Source organism: Dermacentor variabilis, chromosome 8 (assembly GCF_050947875.1).
Source record: "Dermacentor variabilis isolate Ectoservices chromosome 8, ASM5094787v1, whole genome shotgun sequence".
Taxonomy (NCBI): Eukaryota; Metazoa; Arthropoda; class Arachnida; order Ixodida; family Ixodidae; genus Dermacentor; species Dermacentor variabilis.
The window spans coordinates 10,087,115-10,105,972 of NC_134575.1; the positions used below are offsets into that span (position 1 = coordinate 10,087,115).

The 18,858-nt window shown below is 49.8% G+C and overlaps 1 protein-coding gene across 1 annotated transcript in view; it reads left to right on the forward strand.

Annotated features, from left to right (window-relative positions):
• The first annotated feature begins 336 nt into the window (after nt 1-336).
• LOC142590864 (uncharacterized) overlaps nt 337-18,858 on the forward strand; it is a 31,879-nt gene continuing 13,357 nt past the window's right edge. Inside the window, exons 1-5 of the mRNA XM_075703262.1 lie at nt 337-420; nt 1,789-1,975; nt 12,723-12,905; nt 13,240-13,462; nt 16,027-16,186. Coding sequence (XP_075559377.1) covers nt 1,804-1,975; nt 12,723-12,905; nt 13,240-13,462; nt 16,027-16,186 — 738 coding nt within the window. The 5' untranslated portion in view covers nt 337-420; nt 1,789-1,803. The remainder of the gene's footprint in view (nt 421-1,788; nt 1,976-12,722; nt 12,906-13,239; nt 13,463-16,026; nt 16,187-18,858) is intronic.

Consider the following 18,858-nt stretch of genomic DNA (forward strand, 5'->3'; position numbering starts at 1 on the left):
TTCTTTCTCATATCGTATTAAAAAAAATGTACTTCTGCTATGTAAATACAAATACAAAACCTGGGACACCCGATTTCTCGGACTCGTCCCCTACCCACCCTCCCCGCTATGAGTATGTTTTCTTTTTTTCCTGTTTCAGGGCAAACTACAATTGGACACGTTGTTTTTCTTAAAAAAATTTTTTTTTTCGTAACACACACGTATTCTATCTACAGCCTGCTAAGAGCCGATTGCTGGCCTGTCCCCCACCGTCGATCTATGCTACTTTCCAGTGCCATCATCATCATTAAATGCAGCACGCTCCTTGAGCCTACCAGAACGTGCTCTTGTTCGAACGGGACGGACATCGGTCGGGAAGCTCCTCAGAGCAAGTGCAAGGTGTGGCTGTTCCAACTGTTCGCCTTCTCTCAATTTGTCTCGGTGAGTGCGCATGTACATTTACGCTACCGCCTTTGTTGAAGTCATGGCTTTGCTTGTGACCGGTATTTTTTTTTTCAATCTACTCATGAGAGACGCCATAACTGGAAGGAGGCGGGACAGACTGCTCTTTGCGATTAGGAATTTCTTTGTTCAATTCAACGTGGGCTGCTGTAAGGCTCTCTATGAGGGCCCCGAAATAATGTTGACCACCTATAGTTCTATAACGTACACCCAGAACACGGCACATGGATATTTTTTTAAAAATCAAATTCCATCGAAATGTAATTCTCGTTGCCGGGTATCGCACCCGCGCCTTCGTGGTCAGCAGCAACGCTAGAGCTACCGCGGTGGGTGTGGAATTGGTTGATTAATTCAATAAGTCTTTACACATTGATAAAGGCGACCGAAAGCCTCTTCGAAGAAATTGAACATTAGGGACGAGTCATACCGGCAGAATAGGTCCGTTCCTTTAACACAGGCTATAGAAATGAGTTGAAAACCTTGTAAAGCGGCCTACTGCCACAACTGACTGACTACGGTGTTGTCAGGCGGCCGTGAGTTCAGGGACATCGGAACAGTGATCGCTGGCGCTCTTCGGAACAATTTTGAATGACTGCGCTTCTTTCACGTGCGCTCAACGCTTTCACGTGCGCTTCTTTCACGTGCGCTCCGTCTTTGGTAAAAAAGCCAAGTATGCTGGTTGAGCAGAATGGAGCGGGTACGTCTTCCTCTGGCAAACTTCAGTTTCGTCGTTCGGCCATTTTCTTGACTTTTTTATATTTCGCTGAGCTGCGGCCTAGACTAGCTGGTTTTTGGTTGATTTTGGGGGTGATTTGACTTATTTTTCGAGTTTAAGCTGCCACCAACCTGTGGGCTGCGCGGCTGGAGTCAAGCCAATGTAATCGTTAAACAATACTGACGGACGTTATTATTTATTAAGGAACAAAGAGTATCAGCTAATATCTGTAATAAATGCGCTTTTATATTCATAGGTCAGAACACTTCCTTATCAGTAGACTCGCTCAGACCTATGCAGACTCAAACGGAGCTCGAATCGGTCCTAGGGGCGTTAGCCTGAGCCTAGCCCCGTAGAATTTTGGTGACCCTTGAGTCCGAGCGAGCCTGGCTGAGTAAAATTGGTTAGTCTGAGTCGAGAGCGAGCTCTCAGCACAAAAATATATTGGTGAGTGAGTTCGAGTGAGTTCCGTACATCTTGCCTATCTGTGTTAGTCAAATTACAGTTTGAATTTTTTCCCCCCTTTTCAATAGACTTCCTTAAGTGTCCGCAAATTATTAACCTGCTGTTCCCCCATCAATGGCACCATCGGCCACGTCTTGAGTGAATATAATAGGCGTTTTGATTTTCAGGTTCAATCAGTGAGCATGCCTCACCACGAGCCAGCGGCTTACCCAACAGCCCACGGCCACGCGGCGCACGGTCCCACGGCATACGGGCAGACGACATACGTCCACACCGTATACGACCAGACGGGGCACGGACAGACGGTGTACGAGGTGACGTCCATCACGGACGGAGAGTCAACTACTCAAAAAGGTACATGAAACGGCAATCACCGTGGACCTATTGTGAACAAGTGGTGTGTTTGCAAAAAAAGAAAAGAAAAAAGACAACTTAAAGACGTATAATGTTGGCAAAAAGAATGCAAGAACGCCATACTTAATTGCTTGTTTGTTTGCAATTGGGCGCTCTGAACATTGATTTTCGCCGACTAACTTTTAAAAGTATCTTTAAAGCTTGTCGAAATGCTATTCTGCCTGTGCTGACTCTGATGGTAAGGCTTGTTCATTCATGCTACTTGTCGCCGCTCGGCGCGAACATCACAGGCTCTGAGCGAACCCGTACGTCCGCTGTAACACTTGGGCCAGCGGGTACAGTGTAGTGACCTGTATTTATTTATTTATTTATTTATTTATTTATTTATTTATTTATTTATTTATTTATTTATTTATCGTGCCCTCAGGGCCAGAGACATTAGAGAGGATAGTGGTACATAGGAAGTAAACCAAACGCAGCGATTATTATAGGAACAAAACACAATGCTAGAATACAGGAGGTTTCTTTCTATACAATGTTAACTGCTGTGTCACAAAAAAGAAATTCCTGGTTATACAATGTTAGCTATAGTTAGCTAAAGTAAATTATATGTAGAACTGCAGGCGCACGTACAGAACAAAAAGAAAACCCACTTATTTCGATGTTTCGGCCGTGAATCACCCTTAATCAACAGTAAGTTTACATGCGTAGGAAGTTGAATTTGCACATTTTCTCTTGAGGGCGTTGCCCATGAGGACCATTTCTGAGCTTAACAACAAAGAGGTAAGGGGAAGCATTAACTCCAAGTGAACACAAACTGATATAATCAAATACATGCGAAGCACAGGAATGCTCTTCTCGGACAACAACCCAACCGATTTGAATAAAATTTGTTGTATGAAAGAGAGCAGGCAAAACTCAACCAGTCTATCAACTGAAGAAAGCGGAATTTCGAAAACAATAATCTCCAAAATTTGATAAGTACAGTTAACATTAAAAAAAAGGACAAATTCCGAACATCATAACAAAAAACAGATATCACAGTTTTGTAAACTGCATCTGCTAGAACTTCTGAAGAAAAAATAGTGCGAGGACTGTACAGCTTACATGCGATTGTTTCAACGCTTATGAAAGTGTTGCAAAAGTCGTGCTCACATTCGTGGTATGCTTCAGAGCCGGGGGGAGACCGCGCAAGCATCTCGATTTCCGAATGTTCGCTTCCGGTCTCGTGTTTTGTCGGCGCCGTGCTTTCGCCAGCTGACGTCACTGTGAGATCGCAAATTTAACACCGCCTATTCAGTGACGTAGGAGGCTAAGAGAACAGTTGGAAAGCAAGATGCTAGCGCGATCCCACTCCAGAGTAGAGTAGTGTTGGGGTTGAGGACGATCCCACCGCTGTCATCCAGCTGTAGGAGTTGTCGGACGTTCTCGCCACTGCCACCATTTGTAAAGGTTGAAGGTCGTAGAGAGGAACTTGGGAGGAACTAGGCGTACAGGGTTTATTTACAGTATTTACATTTTAAACAAGAGATACATTCAACAGTCTAGCGTGACTCCCAAATGGAGCACGCAAGACGAAGCATACAACATACGAGCATACAGCTCATGAGCACGATCACAGCGCACACTGACGAGCACGCAGCTCACGAGCACGATGACGAGCGCACTCTCGACCACGAGCACACCCTAGCAGCGCACAACAGCCGCTTATAAGCACTCCGTTCTCCCTAAATTCCTAGGTGAAGGAAACGGCTGTCCCATCGGACTGTCCATAGTCGTTGGGGCGTAGTCGACCCGATTTGGAGGAGGAGGGCTCACACACACACGTACGTACTTTGGATTCCCAGAACCAGAGTTGAGCGCATCCTCATAGCCAGGTGGTCACGCCTTACCCCAGCCAGCGCCTCTAAATTCCATAGCTGGCTTTCTCCTGTAGTCGCCACGAGTGTCAGCAGACTGTGACGAATCCTGGGGCCCACGTACCGCAAAGCACCCTTTTGTTAGGGAAGCTCATCTTGCTGCAGAGTGACCATGAAGACCCGGCAAATCAACCAACAATACACGGGGCGCCAAACGTGGCCGGCCCTGCTGCCGTCGCCGATTCTCCGAACGAGGCGCATGGTGGATTAACCCAGCCGTAGTCTGCAGTTCTCCGAAGGAAGTTCATGGTCGGTTAGCGCTATCGTCCTCTGAAGGGCGCCACCACCGCGGGTCGATCGAAGCAGCTGCAGCGGGCTGAGATAGTTTTGCAGAGCAGTACCCCTGCAAGCCGATCCTAACAGTAGATCAATATTGACAGCTTTGGAAATCTTAGTAGGTGCAGTTACAGAATTGTGACACCCTTTTTCATTTTCATTTCTGAGTTCCGAAATTCAAGGCATCATACTTCAAATTTTATTTTTGCGATTGGCAACATTTATCAAAAAAGATTTGACGTTCTAAATAAAAAAATTTACTTTTTGCACTCGGTGAATTATATTTTTATTGAACTAACATCATCAAATACAGTGCATTCTATGCTGATCAATACGATTTTTCTGGGCTCGCATATTTAAAACAAAGCATGAGGTAAACCATCCTTCTGAGTCAAAGTAAGCAACAAGCTTCTGTTACTATGCATCCTTCTAGAAACACATGTGCAACTCACTGAAAGTTCTCTTCTTTGTTTATTCTTTTTTATTTCAGAAGAGGAGGAGGACAAGTAAGTGTAATTTGTCGCTGGACGGAGCTCGCGGTAAACGAGGTAGCGGTATTCTTGCACGTGCAGCCATTCTCAACACTTCCCCTCATCTGTACAGGTCGAGTTAATCTTAAAGGAAGCACCAGATAGGCCTGCAGTAAGATTAAGTCGTGCACTTGATTTTGGGATAAATGAGTTTGTAGGAAGGTGGCGTTGGAGCATTAAACCAGTTGTTAGTCTGCGCCTGTGTCGTGTGGTTCTTTCTCTGTCTTGTTCTTTTTTGCGCAGTTTTTCTTTGTTCTCATAATGTCATACCAACTAGCCCCTCACCGTACGCTTCTAGCGTTATTGAAGCACTGTGCCACGTATCTGAAACAAACGCTTGTGCAGATCACCTTGCAAAAGCTTAACTATCACGATTCAAATGCATGATTATCAGTGTTTACCATCTTTATGTAGGTATACTAGAAATAAGCAATGGGGCTAAACAAGCCGAATGTTAATCGCAGACCAAAGTTTTCATGTGTGATATATGTTATGGGCTTCTGGCTGTCTGAACTGGGCAGAATCGTCTTCTATCGTGTATAATGTGCCACGCGCGGTTTACTCGAATAAAGCCGAGAAGGCCGCGTTCGAGATCCGCACAGTTAGTGCTTACTAGAGAACCGCGATTGTTAGTGTGTCCAGACTGTTCAAGAGATAGCGACATATTATTTTCGAGTATACTGTTTCTTTAAGTGAAACGATCCCTCTAAACCCAAGAAAAAACAGTGACCCAAGGCTAGCAGCACCATAAAAAAATGAGCATAATAGTTTTTATTAAGCCAGTTTAGGTTTCGCTTCTACTGTGCCGTGTGGTCATGACGCAGCATGTGGCCCCGTGGTCACGTGCTACATCGGCCCCTCACGACGAATAGCAGCATTCGAGGCGATCGAGCTAATCGTAGCGAGGGGCAAAACATCCCAATGTTCTGCTCTTAGGTGACCACGTACCGTATCATGGCGTCGCGACACAGCATCTTCATGGGACACGAAACCGAAAATGACAGCAGAAAAGCTATATTAGATTATTTACGGTGCTCAGACGCTTGTAACCATATCTTTTTGTGTGGTTTAGAGCTCTAGGACGTTCATTTAACGCTAAGAAATGAATAGTCAGAAATATCGTCAGTATTCCTTTTCCGTACGCCTTACGCTTCACTAACAAGATTATACACCTGGCAGCACCAGGATAACCTAAAACTATTCCTATCTGTTTTCAATACAAGTCCGCCATTAACCATTCGTGATAGGTCGAATGGCCCGATCCATCTTGACTTGGAATAGTTTAACGTTATTCCGGCCCACGATGGTCATTATGCATGCGATTAGGAGAAGCAGTAGATTGCTTTCTTTTTTCTTGCGAACTCAAGTTATCACACAGCGGATGCATCAGGTAAGCTAGTACATTAAATATCGAGGTGCCTGCGTTATTTATCTACGCAGACGGAGTATCGCCGCGTCGGCAACCGTGGTGTGTGCAAGCATCATCTTCTTCATCCTAATGAGCGTACTGATCGCGTTCTTCGCCATAGGCTTCGGTAAGAATTTTAATATTTGGGGTTTTACGTGCCAAAACCACTTTCTGATTATGAGGCACGCCGTAGTGGAGGACTCCGGAAATTTTGACCACCTGGGGTTCTTTAACGTGCACCTAAATCTAAGCACACGGGTGTTTTCGCATTTCGCCCCCATCGAAATGCGGCCGCCGTGGCCGGGATTCGATCCCGCGACCTCGTGCTCAGCAGCCCAACACCATAGCCACTGAGCAACCACGGCGGGTTCGGTAAGAATTTGTGTCTCGGTTAAGTGCAACTTTGCGGGATTCGTTTCAGATTCGTACGTAGTCATGATCAAACTGTGTTTTAGTGTTCGGCGTCGCCGTTGCACTTCACACACGGCTTCGCGCTCTCAGATGCAGAGAGATGCACGCAGATCGTTCCCCCTTTTCTAACCGAGCGCATCCGAGAGATGCGCTTGGTACACGGTCCTCACAATCAGCGGCACACGAAGCGCTTGCCAAGGGTTGACGCCTCGGCTGCTGCGCATGGCTCGTATTCCTGGCCGCTTCTCCCACGCTTTTGCATATGTACTCTTTGGTTATTTCTTGCGCTACACGCCGGACTTTGGCGAGAGAGGAATCTCCTATTCCCACGTGCGCGGCTTTGTGCGTGTGTGGCTGGTCGTTCACGATCATGACGTGCGCCAGAGTTGTGGGAGTGACTCACCACGTGTACGCTACCTCTCGTGTACGGTGGGTTGTGTCGACATTCGCCGGTGTCGCGCTTGTGCGCGTGTTCGAATTACAACCTCCGTGTGTGTAGTATTTGCGTGTGTGACAGTGACGCTCACCACGTGCATGACATTTGTGTGTACTGCGTTATTACGCGTGCCGCACTGGTGCGAGTGAACCCTGTGATTCGCGTGTGTTGTTGCCACGTGCTTTCTTTTATTTGCGTGTGCGTGCGCACACGAATTATAACGTACTATGGCGGACTTTGCCGAACCAAACAAGCGCGCTCCTCGCGCTTGTCACCGACGAACGTCGAGTGCTACAAGCATCGACGTCCCGCTAACCTGGTCCACGTACTGCCTTGGTCTTCGGCAACGCGAAGCCGCAGAGGCGAGGCCCGCAGAAATCGCGGACGAATGGCTCACCAAGCGCGCCGCTGCCGCGCCACCCTGCAACACCCCTGTCACTCCCAGTGAGGACCCCGCCTTGCTATTGCCGCTGTGCTCTCAGCGCTACCAGGTGTGTCCGCGGTCCGTGTTAACACAAAAAGAAACATCGTGACCGTGGACGCGACCTCGCAGCCCTGCTTGGAGGAGCTGCTCGCCACCACCGAGCTCCGAGGCATTCCCGTTGCTGCTCGTCCACCAGCTGTCCGTGGAAACAGCACGGGCTTTATACACGGCATTGACGGCGAGTCTACCGTTGCAGAGCTGGCTGGGACGATCGAGTCCAGTGTCCTTATCCTGTCTGCCACCCGCTCCGGCAGCAAGGCGATGCCCGCTTTAGCAGCCCGGTCCCTATACAAGCTATATACTATACAAGTCCGGTCCCTATATACAAGCTCCAGTTTCGGGTGAGGCCTGGAAGACCACTCCACTGCAGTGCCAGCAATGCGGTCACAGCCAGGACACAGCTGTAGTGAGCACCTACATTCGTCCAGGAAAGCCTTGGGATCCCTCCAGCCACGTCCAGCTGGCCGTTCGCCTCGGTGGGCATGCAATCCTGTGCGGTGACTTCAACGCACACCACACGGATTGGGGAAGCCGCAGCTGCACCCGCCGAGACAAGGGCCTCACAGACGCCATCAGCCGAGCTGGCCTGCTGATCTTGAACACCGGGAGGCCTACCTATGTCCGCCGCGGAGCTTGCACGGCCATCGACCTCTTCCTCACCAACGAGCAGTGCTCCTACTTCTGGGCCGCAAATCCGGACACATGGGGGTCTGACCACTTCCCTATCGTGATCAACCCCGGGTTTGGGGGAAGGCCTAGTTCAAGAACTTACCACGTCACAGACTGCTCCCTGTTCCGTAAGCACTGCAGTAAGTTGGACGATGGCCGTGACTTCCTCAGCGCCATCGCGGATTGTGCTCAGGCTGCCACCGTTCAGTGCTGTGCCCAACCAGATAACCCCGCTCCGGACCTCCACCTGCTGAACCTCCGCGCCTTCAGGTGTCGTATGGAGCGCAGAGCAATCCGGACAGGGAAGGCAGAGCACTGGACCGAGTACAGACGCGCGGATGCCCGCTGCAGACACCAGGCCTGGCGCACGAGGAGCCAGAGCTGGAGGAGCCCCTTCTCTGCCATTGAGGACTAGTCCAGGGGACCCCTGGCTTGGAGACTGCTCAAATCTCTCACCGGCAGTACAACAAACCTACAACCTGTCCTCTCCGCTGCCATCACGGTGGGCGCGAGCGAAGAGGCCGTTGCGGAGCTCCTCGCCGACCAGTTCGCGCCGGCTGTACCACGCACTGCAGCCGACGTGCCTGTAGGGCAGCCTTCCTTCAACCTGCCTAGCTGCCTGCACAACCACCACCCGGGATGGACATCGAGCCAGGTTACTGCTATCTGCCAGGACCCGCTGAGGCTGCACGAGCTCCAAGTGGCCCTGAAGAGGGGGAAGCGCCACAGCGCACCAGGAGCCGACGGAGTGACGACCCAAATGCTCCGCAAGCTGGCCGCCAGCGAGCAGCAGCGACTGCTCGACTGCTACGACGACATCTGGCGGTCAGGGCAAGTGCCGGAGTCAGGGCGCACAGCCATCGTGGTCCCCATCCTGAAGGCCGGAAAGCCGGCTGGAAACGTGAGCTCCTTCCGGCCAGTCTCCCTCACTTCCGCCGCTTGCAAGGTGATGGAGGCCATTACTTTGGTTCGACTGGACTGGGTGGCCCGTGCCCATGGCTTCCTGGCCGACGAGCAGACGGGGTTCCGGCGCCACCGGAACCCCGTGTGCTTGCATTGGACTTGCCATCTCGGCAAGGAAGACGGAGGCCATGCTGCTCCACCCAAGAGCAGCCGCCCGCCACACAGCTACCCGGCTGCACCTGGAAGGCGCCCAGTTACCCTGGAGAACGGCAGTGACGTCCCTGGGGCTGCGCATTAATCACCGGCTGTCCTGGCTGCATGCTGTCAAGACCCTGCATGTGCAGGTCCTCGGGATCCGCAAGGCAGTCTCCCAGCTTCTTGCCCGAGGACAGGGCTGTACCACTGGGTGGGCACTGCGGCTGTACGATGCAGCAGCCACTTCACGCCTGCGGTACGCCCTCCCACTCGTGGTACTACCACCTGCCCGTCTCAAGAAGCTGGAGCTGCAGTATCGGGCAGCAATTAGGCTCTGCCTGGGCACTCCCTGCAGCTCCCAAGTTGCTGCAACCTTGGCCGAGGCGGGAGCATGGCCCCTGTCACTCCTCCTCCTACAGCCTGGGCTACGCCATGTTGACCGCCTCCACCATGGACCAGACGGCAGTGCCCTGCTCTTCCGACTGCGCTCGCGGCCCCATTCATAGGTGGGCAGACTGTGTGGGCTGTACGAAGAGATGATTGGGAGGCCTCCAGCGAACAACGCATAGCTGCCTCCTCCCCAGAGACCACCCATACCCATCACCACAGATCTGCCCGGCGTTTCCAAACGGCACTCCCCGACTTGTGCCCTTCAGATGGCTGCCTTCCGCCTGCATGAGGACCACGGAAGAAACCTGCAGATCTACGTTGACGGCTCGGTGATGCCGGACACAGGTTCGTCGACTGCGGCCTGCGTGGTGCCAGCCTTGCGGAAGAGCAGGCAGTGTCACTTCCCCGACCATGCGACTTCAACAGTGGCAGAGGTAGCAGGCCTCCACCTGGCTGTGGAATTACTCGCAGAGGAGCTGCCAGCGACCCCAGTGACCATCTACTGCGACTCCAAGGCGGCACTTCTCAGCCTGCAGAGGCCAGAAAGGGCCAGCCTTGGTGTCGCCCTGCTCCCGACAAGGCTGATGGCGCTCCAGGAGGCGGGCTGCTCAGTGTCTCTGCACTGGCTTCCAGCCCACGTAGAGATACCGGGCAACGAGGAAGCTGATGCACTGGCAAAGCGTGCCCACATTGCGTGGTTCCACCCAGCCTGGCACTGACAGCCAATGATTTCACAAGCCACAGGCTTCGATGCCATCTGCTGGCCTGCCATCCGGACAAGCGGATGTCCTCGGGCCGCCCTCCGCGACCACTTCCACAGCGCAGCCTCGCACGCAGGGAGACCTCCCTCCTTCTGCGACTGAGGATTGGCTGCTGTTGGACGGGTGCTCGCAGCCACCGGCACGGCATCATCGCTTCTTCAGCCTGCGCCTCCTGTGGGGAGCCCGAGACCCTGGAGCACCTCCTGCTGGCCTGCCCTGCTTACTTGCAGCAGCGTGACCGCCTCCTGCAGGAGTTCCGACGCTGGGGCTTCCGCTGGGGACAGGAAGACGTCCTCTTCCCTGGTCGCAAAGAGCTACCAGCCATCCTAAGTGTCGTCGAGTACCTCGACTCGTCGGGGCTCTCGGCGAGATTCGTAGGATTTTCTGCAAAGATGAATAGCCGTCAAACCACTCTAGGCTACTCGAGCTGATCCAACCATCTGGCTCCTGCTGGATCACCAACCCCTGGCTTTTCTCCAGATTACCATTCCTACCGGACCCACTGGGCCCTTCCTGCCGGACTGCTCAGCCGCTGCCATGGCGACACTTTAACCCCCTACTCTCCTATCTCCTTTGCTCCCACTATCCCTCCCCCCCCCCCCCCCCCCTGTTGACGCTGAGCCGTGCTCTCGCAAGGGCTGCAGAAAATAGCGTCAACCTTTCCTTACCCCTTCAAGAACCACTTCTCTCTCCTCCGCACAATCAGCTCGGCAGTGGAGCGAGAACAGCGTTTTGCCTCCTCCTGTACACAGGACCGTTGTGCGCCCGTAAAAGTTTTTTTTTCAAGTGTGAGAGAAGCCCGCGAATACACGCACGACTGCCTCGAGCGGCCTGTCGCGCGGCAATTTTGCGTGCATTCGTCGGCTTCTTTCAAGCTGTATTTAGTACGAATTGAGCCACAGAAAGCTGCACCGGGATTTTTCTTGTCGATATATAATTTTCTCACTGATACTTTTCATCTAATAGTTGGGAAGTTGATTAATTATTGAAGACTAATTATGTAATTAGGTGGAATGCAATGAATAATCTGAGTATCTCCCAGCGACGGCAAACAACATTACCTTGGTTCTGTCCAACTACGTGGCATCTGCACATTTTTAAATCTTGGTGCACGGTAGTTGGTATATGTTAGGAAGGGTTGCGCCTATAAAAGGACAAACACAGAAAGAAAAAACGATGTAGAGGGGAGTAGCGCTTCTTGCGTCTACTTCGTTATTTTTTTTCCTGTGTTCGTCCTTTCATACACGCACCTACTCGTAACGTAGCCATGCACCAACACGCCCAGCGAGAAGTTGTAAATTACTTTGTAGTTGGGACACCCTATATATGCCGGGTGTTTCAGCAAACACTTTCAAAATTTTTTAAACGTTGCCTGTGGCAGATCGTAGTTCTAGTTCATGAGCTGGTCAACTTGAAGCGGCGGACACTACTTGCAGAAAAAGTGACACGCACAATCGACTAATTAACAATGGTTCCCTAATTAAGTTTCTAACTACTTTTGTCCCATATTGCAATTTGGGAATTCTAGTCGTGGAGTTCTCAAGGCGGATCCAAATGGAACGAATTATCAGGGTGATACCAGTTTCGATGTATTAATTCCCGAACTTTGCGGAGAAATGCATTAGCGTTGCAGTTACTTTTGTTGGTCTATGCATAAAATGGCGCAATAACTTCACTGTGCTTAAAGAGAGATTTATCGTTCGCATTGAAAACAGTTGGAAGTTCAAATACCCGTCTAGTCTGCGCCGTAAAATATCTTTGAATATGAGCCGGCTACAAACTAGCTGAGACCTAGATTCTGCAGTGGAAGGTTCTTTTTTAGTCGAGCCTATATAATCGGCCTAAACGGTGGTACAGGGACCGAGGTTAGGTCCCCCACAACAGTATGCGAGTCAATGAGCGAAAAGGCTGATAGTCGTTCGCGTCGGTGGCAGGAGCAGAATATTTTTTTATTCTTTGCTTTTCTCTACACTCGAAGCTCCCGGCACGAGGTACGAAAGACAAGCGCCGCAGCGCGCCATACACAAAGGGCGACGGAGGAACGCGACGATGGCTGCCAGAGCCATATTTGTCGCGAATATATGCCTTAATGACCGCTTTAGAGGGCTTACGGTCTCCCGACTTATCTCAGAAGTGGGTCGGAAGTCGTTTGAATTGTGCACCAGGTGTTCTTGTCTAGAATTCTTGCATGAGAACAATGTTGCTGAGAACAGTGGAACGTGTTCCACACGTATGAGGATGCTCTTCTCGCGCGCGGGAGAACTCGTACGACAAGGGGACGAAAGTGACGCGGCAAGTGCTGTCGACTTTCTTTGTGCCGCGCGATAGCGACTGCGCACGACTACCCCACAATTCACACTCGCAGGTTCTTCTTACGTGACTGAGACGACCGAGACCGCGTTTCCCAGTGTCATTTTTCGAGGCGGCGACGTCAAGGTGGTGGTGGTAACCCAGCCGACGCCCGTGGCAACCACGGAGGAAACAACCATCCTGACCACCTCGCAGCAAACTGAGACGCCTGTTGCGTCAACGGCCGCTCCCTCGCAAAGTAGGTCCATCGCCTGCAATCCTGTCTATATGCCTGTAGCTGCCTGCCTGCCTGCCTGCCTGCCTGCCTGCCTGTCTGTCTGTCTGTCATCACAGTAGAGGAATAGCAAACAATTAAATATTGTACAGTACTATTCACAGAATAGTGAGTCATGTGCCATAATCTGATGGTCCCGCTGCAGACGGCCTAAATTGTCTGTGATAGCAGAGGTACTACTAGACTTCACTGGCCAATGCACAAACTAGAACACCATGCAGTGTACGCGCATCACTGAGGTCAGCACGCGCCGAGTGTTACCCCACAGCCTTTGTCGCGCTGTCCGCCCCGCGAGCAGTGATGGACGACCAGCCCCTGGTGTGCACGATGGGCAGGAGGCTCAACTCGACACAGATGTTCCCCCCGGACGGCCTGTGCGAGTACATGTTCTTCGACTCGCTCTACAAGCAGGGCCGCAACTCGATAGCTTCGCCCAATCTCTTCGACCCCGACTTGCTGACCTTCATCGACGTCGCACCCCTGCACAAGATCACGGCGTTCGGCATCGGCATCACCTTCGAGTGAGTGAGCCACACGTGCACTTGCGGTGCAGTCGGCTCTGACCGGGCTCTGACTCAGGGTTGCAGCGACGCGGCACCCGCTCGTGACCGCAGCCAGAGAAGGCGTGGCCGAGACGAATGCGCAGCCGTTCGCGGGCATAGAGTTTAATACAATAACAACTAGCGGGAACTGCGTGTCTACGGGGGTTGCATCGGGAGCGGTTGATCCGGCATGGGAATTGTGGGAAGTGCGTGGATTTGCCCTAAACCTCATCCTCCTCACTTCAAACGGCTTCGTGGCTTTGTAAACTCGTCAGTTTCAACAATTTACTGCGTAATAAATAAGTGAACATTATTAAAATTGTCCAACGACAGGATTCGAACACGGGACATCTAGAGCAGACACCCGATATTGAAGCCATCAGGCCACGGACGCATGCATCGACAAACTACATAGAACGCCCTTATGAATTTATCGGCAAGGCCCTGAGACGCTTGGCATGTTTCGATTTGGCCACCTATAGACAAGCTCAACGGTTGCAATAAGTAGCTTGTTCGCAGCGACTCCTGCACTTAGTAGAGTATATATATATATATATATATATATATATATATATATATATATATATATATATATATATATATATATATATATATAATGTATATGCGTTCATCAAAAGAATGGGGGTGCAGAAAGAGTATAGAATGCAGGAAACACGTCAGCATTTCTTCTGTTACAAACAAAACAAGGCGCGCATACGCCTAGAACGGGGGGGGGGGGCATTCTGTAAGAGTCCACCTAGTGGACTGTCCATTTCGCCCGCTGCTGATTGGCTAGGACCGCTCGTTTCCTCCTCACTCGCACAGCTGCATCCAATCAACAGCGGCCGAAATGGACAGTCCACTAGGTGGACTCGTACAGAACCCTCCTCCCCCCCCCACCCCCGGAGAACGCTACGCCGGCAACGGAAGCTGCGAAAACCACGTGACTGGAATTCCACCGGATCTCGATCGCACTCCCAGGTCGAAGGTGAGAGCACCTCCGAGCGCTCTGAGTTAATCAGCCGAATTTATATAATCAGCCGAATGTGTTCCCGGCGCCGCACCTGAGCGCTCTGGAACACTCAAATACGACGTGCGAGCTGAATGTACCTTTAAGAGTAATTATGAGGTTTTAGGTGCCAAATCTACGATCCAATCATGAGGCACGCCATAGTGGGGGACTCTGGAAATTCGGACCACCGGGGGTTCTTTAATGTGCACCTAAATCTACACGGGTATTTTTCGCATGTCGCCCCCAGCGAAATGCGGCCGCCGTGGCCGGCATTCGATCCCGCGACCTCGTGCTTAGCAGCCCAACGCCATATATCCACTAAGCAACCACGGTGGGTGAACGTACCATTAAATGAACTGTAAGAAAAAGCAGTAAATTAGCTTAGACTGATAAATCACTCTTCCAAAGCTGCATTTTCCGTAATATGGCAATGACAGGTTGATTATTAGCAGCGAAAATGAAGGCAATTTTTTTAATTTCGCGCCAAAGCTTTTGTATCTTAACGTTAGTGCGACGTCACTAATTTAAAAATATTTTTTGTATTGAGCCGTTTTAGCTTAACGCATCGTTTTGAAACGTGATAATCTCGTTCTTTACCTCCTTTACAGAATACCTTGTAGTCCCCTTTTATGAATAAAAAAAAATTACCTAGGCCTGAGCTGACGCTGTCAAGATCCATGATTACATAAAAACGGGCTGGTGCGGGAACTTTCAAGTGTCATCGCCCCCTGCCTCTTATTCTGGAGTATTTTCTGGATTATCCTGTTTCACGTGGTAAACGTGTATTTCTTGTATTTTGGATGGGTGACTTTAAAAGATGGCTGAAATTGTTTTTCTGTATAGTTTCCCTTTTGGTGCTTCCCGATTATTGCTGCCTTCGTCCAGCTTGTTCCACTAAGGGACGCTTTCGTAGGACGGTTCCTTTGTATTCCTGAGGAATGTACAATTCTTTCTTTTTTTTTTTTACTTGATTGTATAAACCTCATTGGGCCGGTCTACAAAAGCGAACACTGAAATAAATTGCCTTAGAGGGACGTGCCCTTATCCGCAATGTAAGGCTGCTTATAAAGGCAAACAAGCACCGAGAAATCGCAAACGTTTGCAGCAAACGCGAACACTGATATCGCGGACAGCGACTGCCCCCAGAAGCGCACATTTTTCGTTACATTAACCGCAATATCAGCTGTTATAATCATGTTGCTTGAATAGTTTGGGACTTACGCTAACGCTAACTTTAACTTCGTCACCTTCATTAAAGTTTCAAGAATCTCAAGGGTCCCTAGTGCTTTGGCAGACTTTTCTATTTTTAAAGACTATGTTTTTCGAGTTGTCTTTCCTTCTAATATTCCGCCTTAATTTTCTTTTAGACATTTCTTACTAATTTACAACCATTGTTCTACGCATGCCGTCACCATTAGCTCGCTGGAAAGGAGCAGGCGCAAAACATTGTTTTAATAATGCGACCCGCGCTATGGCGCACGCAATAGGCACGTGAGGCGCGGACTGACGAGTGCCGTTTCTCATGACGTAGCGCTGTCTACCACCTGGAGTTGTTGCTGAACAAGAGCGCCGCGAGTTTCAAGCCGATGGAGCCCTTCTGGGCTAACTCAATCTACCACCTCGCTATCCTGGACACAGCCACCGTAAACACGGCGGAAATTGAAGTAATATCTGCCCTGGGATGCCTCAAGGTATGCCTACAGTATGTGCTCATAGGAATGTGGACCAGGCCTTTTCCTCTGTCGATCATCAGTGTGCAGCAAAGTGCGCAATGCAGTGCGTTCACTGTTTCAGAACAAGAGTCAACGAAAAAGTAGGACAAAGAGAAAGAAAGTCAGAAAGAGTGAAATAAGTAAAGGAAGAGAGAGAGGAACTTAAGGTATGCGAACTCTCGATATCTTCGTATTTTTATTTTTGCTTTAATAGAAGGATTCACAACTCGAAACCCAAGAAAAGAGGCCAGCGGCAAGTCTCGGAGAGTCCCGAGTAATTTACGGTAATAGCTTTCAGGAAACCAGACCCGGATTCGTTTCCCGGCAGCTGTGTTTGTCGTGACGTCATGACACAGAAGGCCGCGGCATGGGAGCAGGATATAGCCTGTGTACCATCTTGGTACTCGCTCCTGCTTACATGGTGCTACATTGGGCCGCGTAACGAGGGGCGCCATTGCACGTCTGAGCGAGCGTCGAGACGACGCCATGTCTGGCTCCCACGTGACCACTACCTGCGTCGTGACATCGCGACAGGTGCACCTCGTGGAAAACGGAACAGAAGCTCGCCGTTAGAACAGCTGTTATAGTAAATTGTTAAGGTTGTTCCGAGGCTAGCGGGCATTTGTATATAGTTTCGAGGTCGACATTCACGCATTTTCAGTGTTGTCGGAACCACATACCACGCTTCTCGAGACTCAGAAGGACCGTACTTATTTACTTTTGGTACTCTCGAAATATCGAACCTGGTATCACGAACACTCCAGTGACGTCATGACACGCAGCAGAATTTGCTGGCTCCATGTGGCAATAAACCAAGTATGGTAGTATTGCTAATAAAAAAGGGAATAAAGAGTAATGCCGCGCACGTTTTTTTTTCTTTTTTTTTTGGGGGGGGGGGGTAGCTGCGCTGACTAGACTTTCCTACAACAATCCCAGTAACGAAGCGAGTTGGTGAATCGTGACGTCATGAGCCGGCCCCCTCCTAGGCACCAAAACGGAAACGTGCACGCTCGCTTAAACGCACAATAAATTATGGGGCGCGCGCTGACATTTTCGAATTAATATTCATAACACAAAGGTCTAAACCAGAATTTGCAAGAACCAACAAACACAGACAAAAAAAAAAGTAGGAAATGTAATGCCCGTACGATTTAAATGTTTAATGCGTGGCAATTAGCACTGATAAAACCACTTTGACTGTTTTTTCCTGCCTCTAAGCTTGTTTTTATGACTTTTTAGAATCATTCACTATTGTCAAAGCTTGTTGCTCCCATTTACGGATAGCAGTAGCTATGTGCCTCTTCCCTAACGCCTGTGTACTTTTCTTTTTCATTCTTTTTTTTTTTTTGCTAGCTAGACGAGAACTACGGAATTTCTCTTGCATCTGAAAGTGAAGATGGCGTGAAATGTTGTGAAGACGCGAGTTCCCAACAAAAGCAGCAGGAGTGCGTAGAACTTTGCGTAGAACTGCTGTTCTTTGTGTAAGAGAACAGAAGAGCTGTTTGTGAAGTTTTTTTTTGTGTGTATAGGTACCACATTGCACGAGTAGACATAAGACGAGTTCACCTGCAGGATTTCCGTATTTCCTACGGAAAAAGTATTATTCTTTGTATTCGACGTCTTTCTTTTTCTTCGCGATTCCTTATACTTTTCAATATTTTTGGCTTCATTATACTGAGTGACGCAGAAATAGGAGCTCCAGGTATACCGCTGGTTGGTCTCGGCTTATTTTTTATGCAGAGGTCGTATTTGGCCGTGGGTTCAGTCTATCACTTTTATTAGCAATTCCTTGCATGTTTCGTTCAAAATAGAGACCATGCGAACGTCGTATGCAGCGAGGCCACTAAATAAAAAAAATGATGCGGATTCAACGCCTTGCGGATATCGATGTAAGGGAAGCTTCCTTTACAGTTTGCAGTGACTGATGATAATAGGCGGTGATGTTGACGGCCAATGTTTAGGTCCTTCAGCGTTTACAGCAATTCAAGAGTGGTGATCAAGTTGACGTCAAATGTTACGTTTCGCGCACTGCTGCTGTTTGTTTGCGTAGAACACAGAACACGCAGCGGGAAGTGTTTGCTCGAGGCGTTGCTGTGCGCCATAGTTCACAGCTTCCGAGGAAGTTAGTATTGTCATTGATCTCACGGCATATCGCATTACAGCAGAAAAGTTAAATTTTAATTGAGTTGTGGGACTTTACGTGTCAAAACTACAATTGGACAACGAAGCAAGCCGTAAGGAGAGGCATTTTGAGCAATGCCATATCCATCCAGCTACAGCAGCAGGCACAGAAGTGTTCATTTGGGGAGCGGCCGCTCGCGTAGTGTTGTCTTGATGCGACGGTGCGCCTTTGTCTCCCCACGCCCAGCCTTAGTTGTCCGCCAAACAAAGCTGCGCTGTATTCATTTTTCAGAAATAGCAGGAAGGTGCAGTATTTCATCGCACCGTAACTTAATTTTACATTTATCCAGTTTATCCGCAACTTTGCCATGTCTAGAGGTAGCGTTTTCCTTAATAAACGTACCTCAAATGAGGCACGTTTTCTGACTTCCCCTTTCCCCTGTCTCGCGTACCCCCCATGTATGCGAGCTGACACGAGCGAAGAATGGCATTGCTGCTATTGCCCCGTTTCGTGGCTATGTCATTTCTGT